This window comes from Drosophila sulfurigaster, chromosome 3 (assembly GCF_023558435.1).
Source record: "Drosophila sulfurigaster albostrigata strain 15112-1811.04 chromosome 3, ASM2355843v2, whole genome shotgun sequence".
NCBI lineage: Eukaryota > Metazoa > Arthropoda > Insecta > Diptera > Drosophilidae > Drosophila > Drosophila sulfurigaster.
Genome location: NC_084883.1, coordinates 49293754 through 49316215, shown reverse-complemented (window position 1 = coordinate 49316215; position 22462 = coordinate 49293754). Strand labels below are relative to the sequence as shown.

Genomic DNA, 22462 nt, shown 5'->3' with positions numbered 1-22462 from the left:
GTTTCTTTTGTTTGTATGATGAATGAATAAATAATTGTTTTGTTGCTTCGTTTTTCGATTCGCGCATACGTATTTGTTTGTATGTATGTTTTGTTTTGTGTTTTTTTTTTGGAATGCGCAGCGATTAGCGCTATAATACTATTTACATATTGTATGCTACGTAAATGGGATCCAATTGATCGGCCAGAAAGCCGTCTCTTAAATGCATGCGTTGCTTTTCCCCGCGACTGTTGATGGGAACAACACCTGAAATACAAATGGGGTAATTGTTAGAAATAGTGTATACAGGGGCATATTTATTATTTGTTTATCAAAATTCATATCTTTCACTTATCGTTCACTTAAGTGTTAGCAATGGTTTATAAACAGATATATTTCTTATTTGCAAAATGACGCATTCACACTAATTCATATTTTGCAGTTCACGTGCATTCCATGCGGCCGGCGCTCATAGCAACGAGCTTTTGAGCGGTTGCACAGCATTCTTCCTTGCATTTCAGTGTAGCGAATACACGAACCATTTTGGGTTCTAAGCGATATTTCTGATTCTCAAATGTTTTACATTTTGATTCATGCTTTGTAAATCATTTTCTTAATGATTAAGTAATTTAATTAAGTTATTTAAATGCATTTGCAGCGTTTCTTTAATATTTATTCTTCTACAACTTACCGGGATCAACGACTACAACGACACCCACAATGAGCTGATGCTCTTCCAGCACAGTGTTTGTGACAAGCGGCACCAAATCCAATGCCTCCGACTCGTTGCCATCCAACTCCACGACCACAACCAACAGATTAGTCCAAGTAAAGACGGCGCTGTAGGAGAATAAAAAGTACTTACAATAAATATTACCAAACTCTATTTAATCTTCACTCACCACTCGGCGATTTTCTTATGACAACGCAGCACCGAATTCTCAATATCTATGGGATGATAGTTCATGCCACGCAACGAGATCACCTCATCGAGGGCACCCACCACATACACAGCATCGTGCAGCTCCTGATCATTGGCATTGATGGCTCCGCCAACGAGACTGTGCTCGGAGTTGCCACCAAGCGAAGCATTCGAGAAGTTCAATTGCAATTGGCTCATGGAATTTAGGGACTCTGTATCACTGTCGCGACTAGCCACACTTGGTGTGGTCTCATCTAATATGGATGCGGCCTGCGAACATTCGGTGCGTCGCAAGAAACCCAAGTAACCGGTTCGTGCATACATCTCTGAGGTGGCACCCGTGACCAATTTGGCATTGAAATGATCATTGTAGTCCGTCTCGTCGCCGTATATGGTAAAGTAGCCATTGGCATTGTGAGGAGCTTGCACCTGAGGAACGGGAAAGTACAACAATTAGTTGAGAGATCAAAGATGCTAATTGAGTTGCCAACTCACCCAAATTTCACCTAAATGCGAATCGCCGCAATGTCCCTTGGTCTCCGGGTTGGCAATGATAACTTTCACACCCGGCAGCAGTTTGCCCGATTCAATCAAACACAACGAATTGGGTGCTCCACGCTCGACGAGCGCCACGCGATTGTTGCGCAACGCACGCAGATCGACATAGACCTGGGCGCTCTCAGCTGAGCTGGCGCCTTGCACACAGATGGCCGGATTAACGCGACAACCGAAAGAGGTGGACACGCAGCGCGTATTGAGTCCCAATCCCTGGAATAGTTTGCAAAACTGTTGCGTCAGCGTAACCCTCGGACGTTCCTCGCCAACCACAACACAGGTGCGCACACATCGCAGATCCACGTTGCGTTGCTTGAGCGATGGCACCGAGTTGCTCAGCGCCTTGGTGCACAGCTCGATGACGCCATACGAACAGAAAGTGTCGCGGACACGATGCTGCGACAATGTCGATAGCCAGAGACTGGGATTGGCTTCGACTTCGTAGGGAGCAATCAGTATGGAATGATGACCACTGTAGACACCAATCAGTGTCCACATGACAAAGCCAAGGCCACAATACGGATCCAGACAGAGGGCCACATGACGCGATGGATACAATTCACAGGCCAGTTTTAAACTGGCACACAGACTAGACAGAGATCTATAGAAATAAAACTGAATTAGTTGAGTTAAGTTAGTTTAAGATTAGCTGACGCACCGATGCGTTATGTTGACACCACTTAAGCGGCCACAGGTTGACACACTAAAGTCCAAATAGGCGCTGGAATCCAATGAGACGGTGGCTATGCCGGCCAGTTTACGCTTTGGATTGTCATCGATATCGAGAATGGGTGGCCACGTCTTTGGATCAATGGATGAGGCTGCCTCCCTCGACTTGAGTAGCTTGATAATCGGCTGTATGGAGAGCACAATGCCGCTCTTGGACACATCTACAATCATGCGCACCGTGGGCAATGTCGTGATTAAATTCTGCGGATGCGGAGGCCGAATGGTAATGGGAATTGCGCCCAGATACAAACAGCCATAGAAGGCGCACAGTAAATCCAAGCCAGGTGGAAAGATGAGTGCTAAACAAGAGAGAGAACAATGTTTAGTAAGTGGAGTAGTATAAATTGAATGTGCTGGGAGTTGTGACTTACCAACATGATCGCCTGGTTCGATCTTGCCACGTTCCTGCAGCAGTGCGGCAATCTTCTCAGCGCGTTTGTGCAGCTCCGAGCAGGTCAGCGTCTTGGCAATGGCGCCTGGCAACAGAAAAGAAGTATTAAATGACGAGTAACAAAGTATAATTCAATTGCGACCCACATATTGCAAACATGTTTAAGGTAAGCTGATATGAAATATAAACAAATTGCCGAGTTTGTTAATATTTGGAATACCAATTTAAGTCTTAGGTAACATAAACAAATTTTATATTTTTTGCATGTGTTGAGATATGAATCTTTAGCCTTATTAACTTACTGGAAATTAAATTAATCATCGTTCTAAGAAACATGACCAAATACCTAAATTTACGTAAAGGGCTGTAAGCCAAAAGATTGTAGACATAAAACTTGTGAGCTGACTTTAAAAATAAAATATCTCGAGGATAATATTTAAGAGCAGGTGAATAAAAATCTATGTACATATGGTATTCAGTTGTTACCTATCTTATCCAATAACTTATTCTATCATTTGATCACCAGTTACTATAATAAAATCGTTTTATAAATACAGGACTTTTACGATGACAATTTGTAATAAGAAAAATTTGTATTTAAGCGTTGGACTAGATTTTGAATCGTGAACTAATTATTATAGTCTTTGAAATATAGCACTTCATACGAGCAGATGGACAGGCGGACATGGCTATATCATCTCAGCTATTGAACGGGATCAAGAATATATATAGTTTCTGGGGTTGGAGCTGCCTCCTTCTACCCGTTACATATTATATATTTCGCACAACGTTATAATACTCTTGTACCCTACAGGAAGCATGTGTAAATAGATCCCTTTGCAGGATATTCCTTTCGTGGCAGATGTTTATAACTTGCAGCTGTAATTCCTGCTATCAACTTACCCTTTGAGTTGAGCAGCGTGAAGATGATGTGATCGGGCGAAGTATTGGCACGCCAACGCAACACGCCCGTTATCAATTGAGGCTGCAGAAGGGAGTTAGGATTAATCCAGATGCAGTAAAGATTAAAATTCATGTCTTACCTTTCGCTCGCCATCCTCGGCCATGCCGACATCGCGTCCATGTGCAACAGCCAAGCGGTTGCCCTGCACTAAATTGCCAACCATGACGGAGGCGGGGCCCACACCCGTGTCTGTAATACCACAGCCAGATGATGAGCTTAATTTTGCAGTTGTTTGCACACCTTTTTTATGGTATTTTTTGGTTTTTTGGATATTTTTTTGGTTGGGTTTGTTTTTTTTGTGGGTTAGTATTTAGTTGTTTTTGTACAAGGATATATTTTGATATTGGATTTGATTACGATTATGGTTATATGATGATTATGATTATATGATTATGATGTGATATAATGCAATGATGATATGCAGTTAATTGCAAACAATTATGAGCAGAAAGTTTGTTGCGGTTGTTAAAGTTTAATGTGGATTGTTTTGTTGTAGTTGTTGTTGTTGTTGTTGTTTGATATTTGAAAGCAATGCAATTAGTTCGAGTTGTTGACATTATTATTAGTTTGTTTTTGGTTTTGTTTGTTGTTATAATACAGTGTTGTTATTGCAGTTGTTGTTGTTGTTGTTCATGTTGTTGTTTCAATGTGTAGTGTTGGTGCGTTGTTGTTGTTGTTGTTGTGGGGAGAAAGCAACGCGCAGCATTTAACATTATTCATTAATTAATTATAGTTCATATTTTTTTTTGATTGGTTGTTTTGTTGATGTAGTAGTTTGTTGTAGTAGTAGAAGTTATTTGTTGTTTTTTTTGGTGGTGATTAAAAAAAGAAGGAAAACAATATTTGTATTTGTCATCAGATAAAGAAAGCATAGAGAGACACCAAGAGACACAAAAGCCAATTATTAATAACAATACGAATCACAATAATTGTGGGTGCTACACTACCCCTACCCCTCTTCGCCTTCCCCTTCCACTCTTCCCCCTCCACCAACACTCACCTTGATGCATCTCGCGTGGCTTCGGCAAATTGGTGACACAAGTGTGCGGACACATTAAAACATTCGCCGGATGCAATGAACCCTCCAAGAAGCGACGTCTCGCCTCGCACAAATGAATGCCACCCAGCGGCGTCTTGGGCAGATGATTGGGCGGCACCAGGGCCAAACAATAGATGCCCACCTGATGTATCGAGTCCACAGCTTGCAGCACACGCGACATCCACTGGAAACTCTCCTCCTCCGAGCAATCCGGACGCTGTTCGGCAATCACACAGACGCGCTCATCGCGAAGGACTTTGATGCTGAACACCGCAATGCGACCGCGATAGATGAAACGCATCGGTTCCACCGCTAGCACCGTGGCAATGATGTCATCCGCATTGTGTTTGCGTCCCGTCACCGTCATCAGGCCATCGCGTGAACCGCAAACGAACACGAGGCCGCCGGGTCCGAGGAAGCCCAAGAGACCGGAGCGCACATAGAACTCTTCGCTAATCGGTTTGGGTGGCGTGGAAATTGTGCCGCCACCCTCTTTGGGCTGCTCGGGATCCTCGAGCAGCGGTTGCACTTTGAATGTTGAGTTCGTCATGCCATCGAGACCAAAGTAGCTGGCACCCGTCGAGCCGCTCGTCACACAAATCTCGCCCACCTGATCCGTCTTGCAGAGCACCGGAGCACCCTCGGAACGCACCACGACCATTTGTGCCGCCGGCATCACTTGACCACAGTCCTGCAGCGTCAGCGAAGTCAAGGAATCTTCGCTATCGACACGCACCACGCCATGCGACAAGGCGGCCATGGAGAGCACGCCTCGTCCCGTGGCCGATTGACTGAATCCCGTCGACGAGGAGCGACCTGGTCGACGCAGTGATACGGTGAACACCTCGGAGCTGCTGGCACAGGGACAAATGGCATCGGAGCGCAATCCCTTGGCTTGGAATACATTCAAGAATTGATCGCAGGACGACAGAGACCAAGGATTGGCGCCGTCCGCAACGAGCAACATGCGGAGCGACGACAACGAGATATCCTTGTGATCCTTGGTGGCCAACAGTCCCCAATGCAAATCGCGACTCTTCACCAAACAACACGAGGCGCGATGCTTGGTGATGAGTTGCATCCACGACGACGGACGCAGCTTCATCAGTGCATAGGGAATGAAAACAACGTGCATGCCATTCAGTATGGATGTGAGCACCGCATGCCACAGTCCCACCTCCCGCTTAAAGTCCAGCACACAGACAATGGTCTCGCCCTCCGTGTAGTGACAGGCCATGGTCAGGGCGCGACAGTGATTGATCATGGCAGCACGAGTCACAGTGATGCCTGAAAGGGAGAAAGGAAAAGGATTAATATTTGAGGAGATTAAAGATTGAAAAGTATTGTGGAGAAAGCTTTAAATGTTCGACAAGGAAGAAGGAACTAATTTTTGCAACAAACTATTATAATAATATAGTATTTTTTTAATACTATTATCTTCTAGTTTAACAGAACTTTAAATCTCGTTCATCAAAATACATATGTATATTATTGTTATTTTCAACATATCACCCTTTAAGCAAACGTAATAGTGAAATATATTCATCAATTGTAAATGTTTCATCATATTCCTCTAGTTATTAAATATTTACAAAAGTTTTCTTTTCACTTAAGGTATGTATGTTATATTTCTGTATTTTATATCATCAATTCTATTTTCTTATTTGTTCGTATCTCATTTTAATTCCCTCGTCATTTGATCATATGTTTCTTATTAGCATTTTTGGTTCGGTTTTTATATTATACCTATAAGTCATATTTCATTTTCTATAATTTCTGCATTCTCAATAGTTCAATTTCAGCCTCTAGTTTCACATGCATTTTCTTCGTTCTTTGTGTCTAATAATTTGTGTCCTTCATTATCAAATAACTATACAATGTCATGTATTTATACAATCTCTCAAATTTATATATTTTCCTAAGGTTTCGAACAAATTTCTGCATTCTTTACTCTTCGAATTGAGCTCTAAGTTTACTTGTATTTTCTTCGTTTATCTATAATATAGTATTCTTTTCATTCTTATGTATATTATATATAATATATATTTTATATTGATCTTATTTTCGAATACATTCGAACATATTTGATTACTTTCAACTGTTCAATTTTACTTTCTAAGTTCACAAACATTTTATTTGTTATAAATTTATTGCAGTTCCCTTCCTTATTAAGTGAGCGTGTACTTTTTATGACACTTCTATAACAGTAATATCATTACTCAATTTATTGGCATACACTTCAATAAATAACTCAATCATTTGTTTATATTGTGGCTTATCTTACAACATTTCACTCTCTTGACTTGGCCTTTCTATACACACTCTCGATCAATCTATTGAATAGATTATATGGTCCGACAAACACCTCTTTCCATACATTATCTCCTCCTCAAGTTGTGTAACTCACCCATTACACTACCCTCCTTATCGGTAGTATACTCAATGTACGCTGCAGCTGTTTCCTCGATGCGCAAGTTGCCCACATTAAAGTCTTTGGGTGGCTTCGGTAAATGCTCCGTGACGAACCACTGGAGACGCGGCCAGCCCTTCAGTTTGGCAATTTCACCCGTGGCCGATTTGGGCAGACCCTTGAGACAAGCCTCCGAGGTGAGGGCAACGGTGATGCCGCATGAGCTCAGCAGGAAACCAACTTGCTGAGGCGGTGTATCCGAGCTGGACAGCGGCAATTCAATGGGCAACGGCACCAAGCCACGAAACATGCAACCATACCAAGCAGTAATGAAACTGTGAAAAAATACACTTCGATTAAACCAAATTCAAGTGGAACAAAATCAAAACCTACCTCAAGGGATCGTTGTTGGGATAGACCAAGGCGACACGATCACCGGGCTTGAGGGTGACCTGTTCGGGTCCCTTGCTAAAGATCTTCGTGGACAGTGCGTAGGCGATTTTTTGTGCGCGCGACAGCAGCTTGCCATAGGTTAAGGTTGTGGTGATTTTACCATTAGGATCCAATACCGTTGCCATCGAGCTCTTAAATGAATTTGTGCCATATCGCTGCAGTGCGCATTCCAAGGTGCGCGGCAAACCCGCCGGTATCGAGAGTTGTTCGCCCTGAACGGGTGTCATGGTGCTGCCTTCCGGTTTGGGTGCATTCGGATCCTTGGGATTGGCCGCAATCTCCAGCTCAATATCGTTATCTTCGTAAAATTCGGGCAATGGACGACGCTTGGGTCGTTTGAGTGTGTTCAACAATTGTTGGATTTTAGCCGAGACTTTCCACTTGCCATTCGCGTCCGTCTCATTGAGATCGGTTTGTGAAACATTCACATAACGTGTGACACGGTCTGCAATGCGATGCGCATTGTTGAACTGCGTAATGTCTGGAGCGTTGTCTACAAAACAGAGAGAGAGAGAGAGCAACAAGTTCAGAATTGTGAGAGAGTGACGCATAATGAATAATTGGTGTCAATTAATAATATAATAATCATTTTTGAGAAAGTATCAAAAAAGTTGTCAACCAATTAGCCGACGCTCGATGTTTACTCACAGTGCTTTTGCTTATAGGCCTTATCAGAGAATTCATTATCTCGCTTATATGCAATTGGCGGCGACTCCGTGCTCGACGTATCCGATGTGGGCTAAAAAAAAAAAAAACACAAATAAATATATATAGAAGAAAACAAAAACACAAATTTGAATGGCAAGCCCTTAGGCTATAATTAGTTACGACTATTGACAGTTGACTGTGATGATTTAACGCATGATATCATGGATAATAAGTGGAAAACAAAGAAAACGAAACTGCGATACAACGAATGTTAAATACACTTAAAGTAAAGACTTCGATGAAGTAATTTGGCATAGCTAATGAATGAGAAGTACTTTAAGTAGTTGACAAAATAGTTTATAGATTGAGTCACAGATTCAATTGAGGGAAATTTAAAGACTATATCATGGATAATAAGTGGAAAACAAAGAATGTTAAATACACTTGAAGTGAAGACTTCGATTAACTTATTTTGCTCGACAAGTAATCTAAGTAGCTGACAAAGTGGTTTATAAATTGAGTCACAGATTCAATTGAGGGAAATTTAAAGACTATATAACATACAAACGAGCCCGCAGTTAGGGCACAATAAGAAGCCACAGTTTTTGTTTAATTATAGTCTAATGAATATGCACGAATCACTTGATTGCACAAGCAACTTTTAAGCAGTCAATACTTGTGTCGCTTCACAGCACAATAAAGTCGGAAAAAGCAGCGACGACGTTGATAATGCTCGTAATACTTCTAGATACTGTTTTGTTGTCCAGTCTTGAAGTCTTGAACTCACCAGTGGCGGCAAATTCTGTGGTGGTCGTCGTTCGGCTGCGCTGCCCGACGATGGATATTTTTGAATTGGTGCTTGAGATTGTTTCACATCGTGTTGTTGCCGTAAATGCTGTTGTTGCTGCTGCTGCTGTTGTTGATGTTGTTGCTGGTGCTGTTGTTGATGTGACTGCTGCTGCTGGTGGTGTTGTTGTTGTTGTGCCATCGATGATTCACGTATTGGTGGCTTAATAATAGGTTCGGGTGGCAGCATGCTGTTGCTTATGTGATCGCGCGGATAATTGTATTCCTTGTCGGGTGAAATGAGTTCCTCCGGTATGGATTCGTCATCGGTTGATGAGTCCAATTCATCGTTGCAGCCAGGGCTGCGATTGAGCACCGAACTGCGTTTCGATGGCATCGGCAAACTGGGCTTGGGGCGACTCTTCAATGCCGCCAATGCCTGTTGCACCGCCTCTGTGCGTACCTCTGTGAATTGAACAAGATATGCAAGAGTAAGAGATGAGTCAACTCAACTGTTGTGCTACTGGGATTTGCATAAATTTGTGTTTAAAATAGTCACTAGCTTACCAGAATGATATCGCTTCTCGTTGTGCGTCACCTTGCGTTGTGTGCGCCGTTGTCGATGTTGACTGCTGTTGGAGGATGGATGTGGTGCATGGTTCTGGAAGGCGGCGCTCGGTTCGCGTGTATTCTGATACCCTGGATCGCCCACAGCACCGCCCTGGGGTCGCATATTCTCATAGCCAGGCGCACCAACTCCACCGCCTCCGCCACCGCCACCTTGCGGTGTCGATGACGAGTTGGATGACTGCTGGAAGTCGGACTTTTTGGAATGCCTTTGCTGGGATGAGGGCAGTGAAGGTACTTCGGTCACATAGCTATATCCCTCACTGGAGACGATGACGCCATCGTTGTTCACATTGCTGTTGTTGCTGCTATTGTTGCTATCTTTTATATTATAGTATGGCGGTGGCGGCAAATTCTTTGCCTTCTCCACATCGTTTACTATGCAAAGACGAATAACAACAAAAAATGGTAAGAGAAGTTATTTCCGTCAACATTTTTGCACCTGACCAAAAAAAATCAAAGCCATACGAATACAATTTATTTTTGGGCTACTTACATTCGTGTTTCTTCAAAAAGGGTTGCAATAATTTCGCTCGTTTCTTTTCGTATCCTTTTTGTGTAATGTCGCCTGAAAAGTTCCATAAGAAAACATGTTATTTGAGATTAACTGGAAATATGAAACCGCAATCGAAGCTAACATCTCGTTAACCGATAGGCGTTGACCGCAACGGTTAAATGCCGAAACGGTTCAATGCGGAAACGGTTGCTATAATTAAACGCTGATCATGCTGGCTCACAAAACAATGCATTCGAGATGTGTGAAAATCATTTACAACTACTTATAGATAAACATATACTATATGTGCCACAATGCATGGCAACATTAATAGTTAAACACATAGTACTTATGCAATTGTTAGTTTAATGCATAGTAGTTTTAATCGATTGGCGATAACCGCAACGCCCAAGTGCGGAAACGGTTATTATAGTAAGACGCAGAACATTCAGACTTATAAGCATTTCAAGATATTCGATGCAAGGACTGAAAATAGTTTTTGTTTTCTTTTAATAAAAAGAAACGACATAAATTACATAAACTAAATATCCATGATTTCGAATGTAATGTTTTTAATGGTGTTCTTTAATGGATAACTTTGAGTAAATATTCTTTATGAGATTCGTATAAAGAAATAATAAAGCAGTCCTTAAGTCTACGTTTTTTAGTTTGTAAACATTTAAAAATTATTTTTTATTTTTCTATACAAACTCAATTCTTACTTTTTTTCTTTTAAATTGGTTTCTCAAACGTAGTGATTATAATATTAAATATATACTTTAAATCCATTAACATCGTTATTATCACGTAAGTTTTAATATATGTATTTTATAATTTAATGCCTAGTGTGAATTACACTTACAACTATGAATAGAGTCTACTTTTTTCCCTCTTATAAACAATTAGATTAGTAATGTGAGAAATGCACGAGTGTTTAATATACAAAAATTACTTATAAGTAAGCAATAAGCATTAACCGCAACATTTAATCACCGAACCGGTTATAATGTTGGATTAATGTTGCACGAAGTACATAATATTTCCTACTTTTATTAGGTAAATAGTGTCTAGCACACAATCGTTGTCTATTATATATGCATAAGGTCCCCGTTATCTATGAGCTGTCGCATAGCCTAAATAGGCATTGGCCAAGCCTAAAATATATGCTGCTGCTGCTACGTGATTTAGGTATGTAAAAAAAAAGAAGAAAAAAAAACAGCAAACAAATTCGTAATCTCGAACGCTCTTTCTCTGTCATTCTTTGTTGCGACAAATATAAATTGATTTTGATAAGTAAATAAGTGTGTACACACTATTAGGTTAATCTGCGCCACTATAAAGTGTATTTGGAGAGTGCTGCTCTCCCCTTCATACAACAATGTTTGTTATAAGTAGTCGGCCACATTGTGTCTCATATGCATACATATATGCGCGTGTGTTGGTGAACTCTCCATGTGCAGCCTGTAATCAACATACATAAATGTAAACTTACATATATACATATATGTGTAGTACATACACAAGTATGAATGTATGCATGCAGGGCAGACACATGTCGTTTAACCGACAAAACCGCACACAGACGCTTCATATCAATAGCAGTTAAAGGGGTAGGGGGTAGGCGCAGTGACAAAAAAGAACCCCTACCACCCTCCCCCCATGACAGACTGTCTGTGCTCTCGCAGTTCTTCGTTTTGTGTGTTGTTGTGTGTGAAGTTCGAAGTGGGAATGCAGCTGTGACCCGTTGGCCGGCGGCAGCAGCAGTAGCGTTGGCGTTGTATTTATGGCGTTGGCAGCATGTTCTAATTGCACAACAATATAGTAATAATGGCATAGAAGACGAACGGACAGCAGGAGGAGGGGCAGCAGCATATATAGAGCGAGCATTCGCTCGTCTATTAATTAAAGTCTATTTGGGGTAGCAAACACATCTCATTTCATGCATAAAATTCTCTCTGTGTACCTTCGGATAGCTCCAAATCCAATTCGGCCAGTTTTTCACGTATATCAGCGGGCAGCGATGAGAGATGCTCCATCCCCAAAAAATTTGCAGTCGTCGCAGACATTTTTTGCTGTGTGTGGTTGTTGTTGTTTTTCTTTGCTTGGAGTTTTCTATTAGTACATAAGCATGTACATACACATATGTATTTTACACTACATATACACACGCACACACACTCGCGCAGAGAAGCTCACACCGCACACACACACACGCCCGCTAGTTTGCAACTTCGTTGTCGACAAAAATCGATCGATTTTCAATGCAAGACATTTAACGGAGCCAGTGGCTTCAACTTTATTTATCGCACTGACTAGTGCAATTATTTATTCACTAATAACTTTAATTTTTGCATTATGTTTGCACAAATTTACACAAACGCCTGGCTCCAAATGGGGCCCCAACAATAACCGCACCGACAAACGCGTATATATAAGTAAACAAAGAAAAAGTAGCAGCAACTATTGAGAGCAATCCAGGTATGCAAAGAAGTGTGCAACTTTCGTTCTCACTGCGCATGACGTCACACTTGCTGTGTGTGTGCTTGCCGTATTCCAATTGTACATTAATTTATTTTAAAGTCAATTTTTTTCTCTCAATATTAAAGCAGAAGTTACACATCGCGTGCTGGCATAACGTTACATCTTTTATGTTAATTCTGCAATTAGCAACATTTAGTATGTGACGTCACGTTCTCATACTTTCTATCATGCGTCGCTGGCCGGACCTGCGCAATGAGCAACCTCTATTTCCTGATCAGTGAGGACCACAAGATAAATTTCTAAATATACTAATAATTTTGAAAAATATACCAGATGCTCACACTTTGCTATCAATTTTGGTATTTAAAGAAAAAGTGGCGCAACATTTGTAAACAGGTTTTTGCTTCGCTGCTTTTCTAATGGCCACTTTCTATTATGACAAAAATCATATATATATTTTACATATTATCTAGGCAAAGCATATTTAGCACTGACACTTTTACATGCATAGTAAATATTGGAAAACAGAAATTTTTGAAAAACAGAAACTTTTGTTTCTATTTGCGCGAAATGGCGAAGAAACGAAGCTTTGGTATATTATAAATACCACAAATGGTCTTACCGATGACTTGGCAATATATCTCTAGTAAATATCGATACATTTAAAAAAGTTGTCAGCCCCGCTCAAATTTGCGGCATTGTTTTCAATTGAGAGATGTTGATTGAAATATTTTTTTATTATCATCAAAACAATTTATTGAAAAATACATAAAGCGAAATCACCGCATAGTTTCTACAGTAGTCAAGTACTGCTCGTTTATAAGAATTTAATATAAAAATCTACTACGAAATTTAGTTGAAATCGACATCTTGCTTTTTCAAAATGGGTGCGCATTGCAGTTATTTTGATTGTTTTCAATTAAAATTAACAATATTTTCTCTTGTTTATTTGCAGACAACGTGAAGCTGCAAGAAGAGGTGAATGCACTGAAGAATCTTGGTAAGTGGGTTGCATAGATATATGTAAATATTTACGTATTAAAGACAATAAGTTTTGCAGGCGAGCACTTGGAAAGTCAGCTAAAAATGATTGGATTTGAACTCTGCGATCTGCCCGATGATGTTTCGATATTATTGGACAATTGTGTGGATATCCAGATGGAGACAAATCTGCACGAGTTGAACATTAACTATTTACGCGAATATTACTATACAAAAAAGCGTGAGACCATTGAGAACAAACAGATCACAGCACAACAGACGGCAGAGTTAAAGAAACTAAAGGATTCCATTGAAGAAACCGACAAGGACATCAAAGTATTGGAGAAGTAAGTAAATGCAGACTACTAAACTATAGATCCCATCTATAATAATATTCCTCACATAGATTCAAGGATAAATTGGGCAATCGCCTGATGACGGAACCATCATTGCAGCGTAATCTTATCACGATTGAGGGCAAAGCGAAATCTCTGCGGGACAGGCAAAAGAATTTTGTGATTCAGGAGGACTTCAATATCGATGCCTTGATTGACAAGGTGGGGCTGTTGGAGTCGCGGCGCAAGAAAGCCGACACAAAATAAGAGTAGCATTTGTTGTATAAAAAATGATTTTAATATATTTGTTTTATTTAATCGGTAATCAGTAAATTCAAAAACCTTTTTTTATCATAACATAAAGTTGGCGAATCTTTTGTAAAAGAAAAAAAAATACAATATTGAGTTTGTTTTTTTAAGCTTACGAAATAGTGCAATTATCTCTCGGCATGCAAACAAAATTGTAACTTTACGTCGACGACTTTGACTCTACTTTGATTCTATTTGTTTATTGGAAGTGTTAACCGTTTACAAAATGGTCAATTGCTGCTAGTTTCTTTTTTTTTGTTGTTTTCGTTTTGTATATTTGTTTAAAGAATTATGAATGAATGTTTTAAAAAACTGTTGAATCGAATTTGCGACGATTGGCCAGTTGCTTAAAGCATACAAAAATGTTCCAGGCTCCAGCTTTACATCATCATCATCATGCAACTTTTTGTGTATAATTATTAATCTGTAGCTCAAATTGTATCCAATATGATTATATGCATCATCATATATATATTTTCATATTATTTATATATATATATTGTATATATTTTTATTGATGTATAGATGTGTGTGTTTTGTGTTTGTTGTTCTATATAGAATTAGTAATTTCATATTCTTTAAGTTGTTGCTCTTGCTGTTATTTCATCATCATTCATCTTGCTGTTGTTGTTGTTAAACTTGATGTTGTTGTTGTTGTAGTATATAAAGGGCGGGTATGTGGCAGACAAACATTTCAGCCAGCAGCGCGCGCTCCACACGCCACCTGCCTACTGCACGCTTTGTGGAATTCCTGGCTGGAATTCCTAGCGGAATTCGGGCGCATCGTCCTGCGTAATGTCACCGTACTTCCAGATGGCCAAATGCGCCGCCAATGCAGCCTCCTGTGCAGCCCTATACTGCTCCACCAGCTCCTTGAGGCGACGCTCGCGTCTCTTCTCCACAATGACGAGACCATCGGCAACCAATTGCTTGCCAAAGTCCGTCTTCGATGTGGGATCGTGGAGGGTGGCCAAATTTGGACCGCTGGCAACCTTCAGTTCCACATTGAGCTGCACCTTATGGTTGAGCACATCGTCGGAGAATGCACGCAGTGCCTCCTCCTTGTCCTCATTGTCAGCGGGCAGCACGATTAAGGCAAGTGCATACTCGGTGGCATGCGGCTTCTCGCTGCTGAATGCAGGTGGCAAAGCGGCCAAACGGCTGACGGGCAGAGTCTGTAAAAGCAAGACGAGAATTAGCATTCAATTCATACAACCAAAGGTGTTAATTGGATTGTGTGGTTGTGTCGCTCAATGTGTCACAAGCGCTGCGCCTTGTGTTTGGATGCCCCCAACAACGTGCGTTCCGATTCCCGTGTGGCAGACACTGAATCACTGTCACGGTGCCTCAACGAAGGCACCAAAGAATATGGTGCCAACATATAGGCGTTGTGGGCGCAATCCAATGTCACCTGAGAATCAGTTCCCACATGTGTTGCTGTAGAGTTTGGAATACGATCACATCAAGGCGACAGCTGGCGTGGCAACAATTGAGCAGTGTTGATCTGGCAAACTTATGACTCATGCGTTTCACTTTGAGACGGAAACGGATCTAAGGAGCTTGCTGAGCTTGGAAGAAAGCATTTGCAATTAAGATTGGAACTCACCTCCTTGTTGCCGTAATCAATGTAGAGCACGCTGGCATTCTGACCCTGGACACGCTCCACCTTGGCGCGATACCATTGATTGTCAGCAGTGAACTGAGCAGCAACCAAGTCACCACGCTTGGGCGTGTAAGAGCCAGCGATTGGAGGATTGGCCTGGAAGTCAGCGTGCAGTTTGCTCATCAAAGTGTCCAGCTTGGGACCGTTGTCAACGGATTGGGCAAAGAAGGTCAGCGTTTCGGTGATCTCGGTCACAATGACATTCTCATAGTTGACCTTGCGCTCCGCGGGCACCTTCTCGTCCTTCTCCTCTTCGATGACGACCTTCTCCTCAGGCACTTGTTCCACATAGTTGGCCCAGATGTTCTTCTTGGCCGCCTTGGCACGATCCTCGGCGCTCTTCAGCTGGCGATAGTACTCGGACTTCTCGGCACTGAAATGCACTTCAGCGAGACCCTCCTCGACAAGGGCGACAGACAGATTGACATTCTGATCGGTCCACAGCCAACCAATGATAGAGGAGCCAGCCTTATCGGTGGTATCGATGTGCACGGACACATCACGCTGCAGCACACGCTCGCGGGTGAATGTCAGCGCCTCATCACCGAAGGGTTCACCCTCCTGGGCGGGCACACCGTTCAGGGCAGGACGAGAGGAGCGTGGACACGAGATGCCGGCCAACAGGAAGGTGACCAGACAGCTGTCCTTGGGCACATACAGACGCAGACGAGAGCCGCTGGCAACGAACTCAACGATGGCCTCGGTGCGGAGAGCACGTTGCCACGATGGCAGATACTGCACCTTGATGCGGGAATGATCGACGGTGAGATCGTTGACACGCAACGTCACATTGTCCTTCTTGGCGTGCATGCCCTTCAGTCCCTTGATCGCCTGCTGCTCGGCGGCAATCAGTTGATCGTAGGCCGACGAACGCTGATCATCATCCTGACGATAACGCACACATGTCGCCAGACCCTTGGCAACCATGGCTTCGGCCACATTCTGGCCACCGATGAGCACTGTGTAGCAGTGCTTCTCGGGGAAATTGTCACGCAGGGGCGAGATGTAGTCGAGGTTGCACTGAACCTTCTTGTTGATCAGTTTCTTGCGCAGAAATTCGCGGGCATCAAACATATGGGGAATCTCATAGAGAGGACGGTAGTTCTTGCCACGTGGCGGCGCCTTGACAATCTCCTCACCCTCGGTGCCAACGCGTTGATCGCGTGGTGGACGAATCGAGGAGAAGAAGACCTTCTTCACCTGACCGTTGGCCAGACGCACGTTGATGGCATCGCCGTTGAAGACCTCAACAACGGTGCCGGCGAAGTCCTTCTCCTTGGAGTTAAAGGCGGGTGTCTTCACCTGGTAATCCTGCCATTGGCGCAGACGTTTCTCCTTGGCAATGCGTTCAGCTGCACGCAGCTTATCAGCGCCTGCAAAAATGGAGGAGAAGAAAGCGTTAGCAATCTTTTTTTTACCACCAGTGCTCAAAAGGGCACAAACCATTATATTCAAATAATGTTAACCAGAAGACTTTTGTTTATGTGGACGGGGTGAAATGAACGCAATGACAATAAAAAGGAGTCACTGTATTCTTGGAGTCCGTCTCTTTAATCTGGCAACCGACAATTGAAGCAACGTAGCACAACACAAGGCAATGAGCTGAATTGGTGCTGCGTTGTTCAAGCCAATTGCTGACAGAGATTTCCCTACTAGTTTACTAAATTAGTCCTCAACTCACCTGTCTTCATGACCGCCATGGACCAGTCAACGCACTTGGCCAAACCTTCGCGCAGCAGAGACTCGGCAATGTTGCCCTTGGGATACAGGATGGTGCCAATGAAGTTGGAATTGTTCACAGACTCCAAGCGAATCTCAACATCGCGCTGCAGCAGACGGGTTTCCACATAGTAACGTGCCTCATCAGCAAATGGAACCTTCACGGTCAGATCGGGTTTGCCATCAGCATCGAGCTTGACGCCGGGACAGCGAATGCCCGAAATCATCAGCGTAACATAATGGAAGTCGGGTAGCAGGAAGGCACGCACAGTGGAGCCATCGCGCACATGCTCGATAATAGCCTTGACGGGTTTGCCACCATAGACATCCACAATATGGGCGGGATTCTCATGCGACCATTTAATGTTGCGCACCTTATCGGCAGCATTAGCGTTGTGCGCCCACTTGCCACGACCAGCAGCACGTGCCTGATCCTCCAGCTCGATGAGCGTTTGCTGCTCGGGTGTTGGGCGTCCTTCCCTGCGCACAGTCACCAGACCCTCACGTACAATGGACTCGACCACGTTCTCACCGGATTCCTTGTCCTTGCCCAGCCAAACGAAACCGTATTCACGATTGGAGTTGGCAGGTTTGTCAAAGGTGAATGTCACCTCAGCGCCAATCAACTTCTTACGCAGAAATTCACGCGATTCCCATGCCCAAGGTTCATCCTTCGTCTCATCACCGCCGGCGCCAGGACGGCGGGCGAGTTTAGGTGCCAGGACATGCGAGAAGGTGATTTGTTTCTCCGGTGGCGGCGCACCTTTCGTGGCGCGTATAACAACCGTATCGCCGGAGAGAACCTGCAAAATACACAAACACGCACCACGCCGGGCAAGCAATGAGGTTAAAATGAAAGCCAAAAGAAATTTTTGTTCACTCCACGTGCCGTTGACACTCTTGTTGACAATAATTGTCAGTAGGTGGCGCTACTTAAAAACTATTGCACAGCGTTGCTCTAGATAAGTGAGACCGTGTGATAGTTTTCCAAAAATTATCGCAGTTTGAGTATTTTTCAAAATTTCATTGTTATCGATTTAACGTGCATTTATCTAAAATATCTAGCGAGCTCTGTCAGGGGCGTGGCCAAAGGATGCTGTGTGTATTTTTAAAATACTATCAACTAAAATGTTTATTATAAAGTGCATTGACTTTTTGGTGCTATCTACTTAAGTATGTATTTACTAACACATCCATATGTTATCTATAAAGGTAAACAAAGTTGAAATGGACACAAACAAGTTGTTAGTGAACATAAAAACTGTACAAATGGAGTGAATCACAATAGTCATAAATGTGGATTAAACATTAATCTTTAAATGTGACCACCAGCACAGCAGTATTACAAAGGAAGACTTTTATTGTGGGGGGCGGTAATTCTATATATATGTATAGCGTACTCGCTTCCACACATCGATTGGGGCGACAAACAGGTGTTGGTTGCTTGATGATGGCAACGGCATAGCGGCATTTTCAAAATCAACAGGTTTTCCACGTAAAATCTGTAACATGGAATGCTTGCTTGCTCGCTGCTGCTGACGCGGCATTTGGGACGGGCCAAAAAAGAAATAATCTCTAGCTGTGTGTGAGTTTGTTGCCAAGACGTCGTGCCAACGTCATCACATAGTGAGAAGTCATTTTGTTTCGTTTCAATTGCAATTGATAACTTTTGATAATGGTTATCAATGGCGTGCATTTGATACACGTACAATGTATGAATACACGCATACATATCAGCGGTTGTATGTGTATGTAGGGTCAAACTTCGACGTTTAAGGTGGTGGGGGGACTGCCAACCTTAGCAAAAAATACTTTGAAATGTGAAAAACGAAAGTAAAGTACTTTGTTCAGCATATTCAAATTGCATGCGCTCTACATACATAAATACGTATTCATGTACTTTATTTTTTGCGCCTGTGCATGCCTCTTTCTAGGTTAGAAACGAATAGTTTTTGCATTAAACGTAGTGTACGGCAAGCGAACTCGTGCCTATGTGTGCAAATCTATGTGCATGTAAATGTGTGCGTGTTTATCAGATAGAAACGCATGTTTCAAAACGCCGGCAAGCGCCACAGAGAGACCTGATGACGTTGACACAAACCGTTGAGCAACAGGAATTTTGAAATAAAATCAAGCCGAACGCACGTCCGACACACATATCTATACATTTTATGTAAATGAATCGAGGGCTTCATACATATTTCTTTGGGGCACCTCTCTCAACTAAGAAAATCTGCCAGGTTGGCACCTTCGATAACTTTCATTTCTTTTACGCTATAATGCTGCTTCTGCTGCCGTCGCTGCTGCTGCGGCTGAGTGTATCAGCGTGTTTGACGTGTCACACTCACGCAACTCGCCTATATGCACGTCTCTTTCGCACTCGAGTGGAACTTGCCGCATTTGCCACGCTGATGATAATCACGCACACACTCACATAGATATTTTATATTTCAAATTTTTTAGTTAAATTGTCTTGGATTTAATGAAAGCACTGTCTTAATAATTACACGGCGAAAAGTTGTAAACTTACTTGTTTAACGATGCCGGATAAAGTCTTAGCTGGCGCTGGTGCCGCAGCTGCGGGCGCATTGCCGTCTTTCGCTGCTCCAGCTGTCGTGTTAGCTGCTGTTGCCATTTTTTCGGGTGCGGTTTTTACCGGCGGGCCGTTATACGTGGCGTTTTTTGTAGTAAGCGGGTTGAAATCCTCACGTTGGTTTTAAAGTGCGTCTAACACTTTTTTTTTGTTGTTTAACTTAATTAAGTTAATTGAGTATGAACACACCACACACAATACAATCACCTCAGAATTTTCACTGCTCACTGCAAGCGCGTGTGCCCAGCTTGTTGATGTTCATAAAATACCACTCTTGACGACCGAATCGTGATTCGATAAAAACAAGAAGCCGCAAAATACTAGATTTTCCAAAATAAACGATGAGTGTGCATATATATACATATAGTTAATAAACTTAAGAGTTAGAATTGTATTTGAGTTATATATAGATTGCTGCTAAGTTCAATTATTTTCGTTAATAATATCTGTATATTTAAATCACTTGAAATTCCGTTAAAATCAACTTTAGGCTGATCGGCAATCGATAGCGATAACTTAATGATACAGCTGATCTTGTCACACAATTAACGCGGGAAAGAATGTTTATTGTGTGTCAAAACAAAGATGAGCCGTTCAAACAAAATGTTTGGCGATAAAGCCTTCGATTTACTCAAAGATCTCAAGCGTTCGGCTCAAACAATTCCTGCCTTCGATGATGACGGTGTTCGTCAGGTGCTGGAGGAGATAAAAGCTATTTTCGAGGAAAATGTGGCACAGGCATCAAGCTACAACAGCTCTGGTGATCGCAGCTTGTGGCCATTATTGAACTACAGGCATGCAGCTCTGCAACGAAACAAAAGATGTCTCCTCGCGTACCTCTACGAGCGCATGCAACGCATCAAAGCTCTGCGTTGGGAATTCGGACCCATTATACCAGGGGACATCAAGCAGGCGTTGTGTGAACCAGAAGTGCAATTCTTCAACAATTACTCCAAGTCATTAGCAGCATATATGCGTTCCGTGGGCGATGGTCAAGGCATTGATCTGACCGGGAACTTACGACCTCCGAAATCGCTCTACATCGAGGTACGTTGCGTTGAGGACTACGGAAAGTTTGAACTGGATGATGGCGAAGTGGTGCATTTAAAGAAGAATAGTCAACATTACTTGCCGCGAGCTCAGGTGGAAACTCTTGTTCGCCAAGGCATTTTGCAGCACATTGCTTAACCTGTATATTATATTTTATAAGCTTTTAAAATAAATCATAACACAAGTTTACATTTGTTGACATTCGATTCGTCCGCCAATAAAGGAAAGGCATGCCAGGGCTGCATTAATATGTGGGTATATTATTGGTACAAACATTATTGCAAAGTAAAATTTCATCATAATTTGAAAATCAGCAAATATCTAACATAAAAAGTTTGCTTTAAAAACGAAGTTGAACAGATTAATAACAACCATAATATAGGACTTTTTACCTACATATATAAAAATATTGCACTACTATTTAACTGCAACCAAACATATTTGGTAGTGGTATATTTTGGTATATTTTCTTCATCATTTGAAAATGAGCTTGCGGTCACACGGACTCTTTAAACAGCTGGTCGGCCGGCTGGTCATTACGTGAACTTGGATTTTAGTTAGGAAAACAACATAAGTTTTGCTTTGAAAACATGAATCAAGCTGATGTCAGCAAGTTAATGTCACAACTGCGTATCGCAGTGAGACCCAATAAACGTAATTTAAAAAATCCAGATGGACCCGAAGGTCGTCTACTCAAGCTGCGCAAAACGGTCACAGCGCTGGTGAAGCACGAGCGCATTGAGCTGTTCTACAATCGAGCGGACGAGGCGCGTGGTTATGCGGAGCTGGTAAGCAATTTGGATGTAGTAAACTCTGTAACTCTTAACTAATAATGTATACGGTTTGCTTTTAGCTTATTTCAAATGCCATACGTCATGGCGACAGGCATAAAGCTACAATGGAGTTGGCGGACTATTGGTTACTAGAAAAGCAGCTCGTTCACAAACTCTTCAAGGTGTTGGTGCCGCGATATGAGAATTATAATGTCTCCTACACACGCATGTTCAAAGCGCCACGCGACTATCCCGGCATTTACTACAGGAAATCGGTGTTGGAGTTACGCGGTAATCCGTATCCTGTGCTGACGCAGGATAACAGCCAGAATCGCAATCTGTTGCACAATGTGCTGCTCGACGAGGCACGTAAGGAATTCCGTCGGGAGAAGCTTGCGAGTTTGGCCAATAAACTTGCAGCAGAGACTGAGGAGAAGCCACAACCGACTGTTGAGAAGGCGACGGAAGTGTAATTGTTAATTGTTAATTAAATTTGCAAGTAATACATTTTGCTAAGTTAACTAATTCAATATCAAAAGCGACATTTTATTGTAACGGG

The 22462-nt window shown here is 42.3% G+C and overlaps 5 protein-coding genes across 7 annotated transcripts; 3 read left to right on the top strand and 2 right to left on the bottom strand.

Moving 5' to 3' along the window:
* Positions 1-72: 72 nt before the first annotated feature.
* On the bottom strand, positions 73-12431 carry LOC133840906 (disco-interacting protein 2). Of its 2 annotated transcripts, none has more exons than XM_062273085.1 (16): positions 11963-12431; positions 10000-10071; positions 9444-9881; positions 8878-9341; positions 8091-8181; positions 7383-7935; positions 6987-7324; positions 4541-5866; positions 3620-3780; positions 3480-3561; positions 2557-2661; positions 2115-2484; positions 1397-2057; positions 882-1330; positions 671-819; positions 73-246 (listed from the first exon to the last, which is right to left on the bottom strand). In XM_062273085.1, exons 1-16 carry the CDS (start codon positions 12063-12065, stop codon positions 143-145), a joined length of 5466 nt encoding a protein of 1821 aa, XP_062129069.1. In that variant the 5' UTR covers positions 12066-12431; the 3' UTR covers positions 73-142. The 2 variants fall into 2 exon arrangements, with proteins under 2 accessions (XP_062129069.1, XP_062129070.1); XM_062273086.1 differs by having other exon boundaries at positions 3620-3729.
* Positions 11148-14163, top strand: LOC133840911 (augmin complex subunit wac). 2 transcript variants are annotated; one of them, XM_062273094.1, is made up of 4 exons: positions 11148-11187; positions 13436-13480; positions 13541-13808; positions 13868-14163. In XM_062273094.1, the coding sequence occupies exons 1-4, from the start codon at positions 11163-11165 to the stop codon at positions 14061-14063; spliced, it is 534 nt and encodes a 177-aa protein (XP_062129078.1). In that variant the 5' UTR covers positions 11148-11162; the 3' UTR covers positions 14064-14163. The 2 variants fall into 2 exon arrangements, with proteins under 2 accessions (XP_062129078.1, XP_062129079.1); XM_062273095.1 differs by lacking the exon at positions 11148-11187 and adding an exon at positions 13183-13367.
* A 186-nt stretch (positions 14164-14349) lies between these two features.
* LOC133840907 (staphylococcal nuclease domain-containing protein 1) lies at positions 14350-20340 on the bottom strand. Its single transcript, XM_062273087.1, has 4 exons — positions 20018-20340; positions 17450-18290; positions 15712-17141; positions 14350-15280 (listed from the first exon to the last, which is right to left on the bottom strand). The coding sequence occupies exons 1-4, from the start codon at positions 20120-20122 to the stop codon at positions 14870-14872; spliced, it is 2787 nt and encodes a 928-aa protein (XP_062129071.1). The 5' UTR covers positions 20123-20340; the 3' UTR covers positions 14350-14869.
* Positions 20341-20556: 216 nt separating this feature from the next.
* LOC133840912 (DNA replication complex GINS protein PSF1-like) lies at positions 20557-21319 on the top strand. The gene has a single exon (XM_062273096.1). The coding sequence runs from the start codon at positions 20666-20668 to the stop codon at positions 21266-21268; it is 603 nt and encodes a 200-aa protein (XP_062129080.1). The 5' UTR covers positions 20557-20665; the 3' UTR covers positions 21269-21319.
* A 292-nt stretch (positions 21320-21611) lies between these two features.
* LOC133840913 (large ribosomal subunit protein bL17m) lies at positions 21612-22441 on the top strand. The gene is made up of 2 exons (XM_062273097.1): positions 21612-21918; positions 21984-22441. The coding sequence occupies exons 1-2, from the start codon at positions 21721-21723 to the stop codon at positions 22374-22376; spliced, it is 591 nt and encodes a 196-aa protein (XP_062129081.1). The 5' UTR covers positions 21612-21720; the 3' UTR covers positions 22377-22441.
* Positions 22442-22462: the final 21 nt, after the last annotated feature.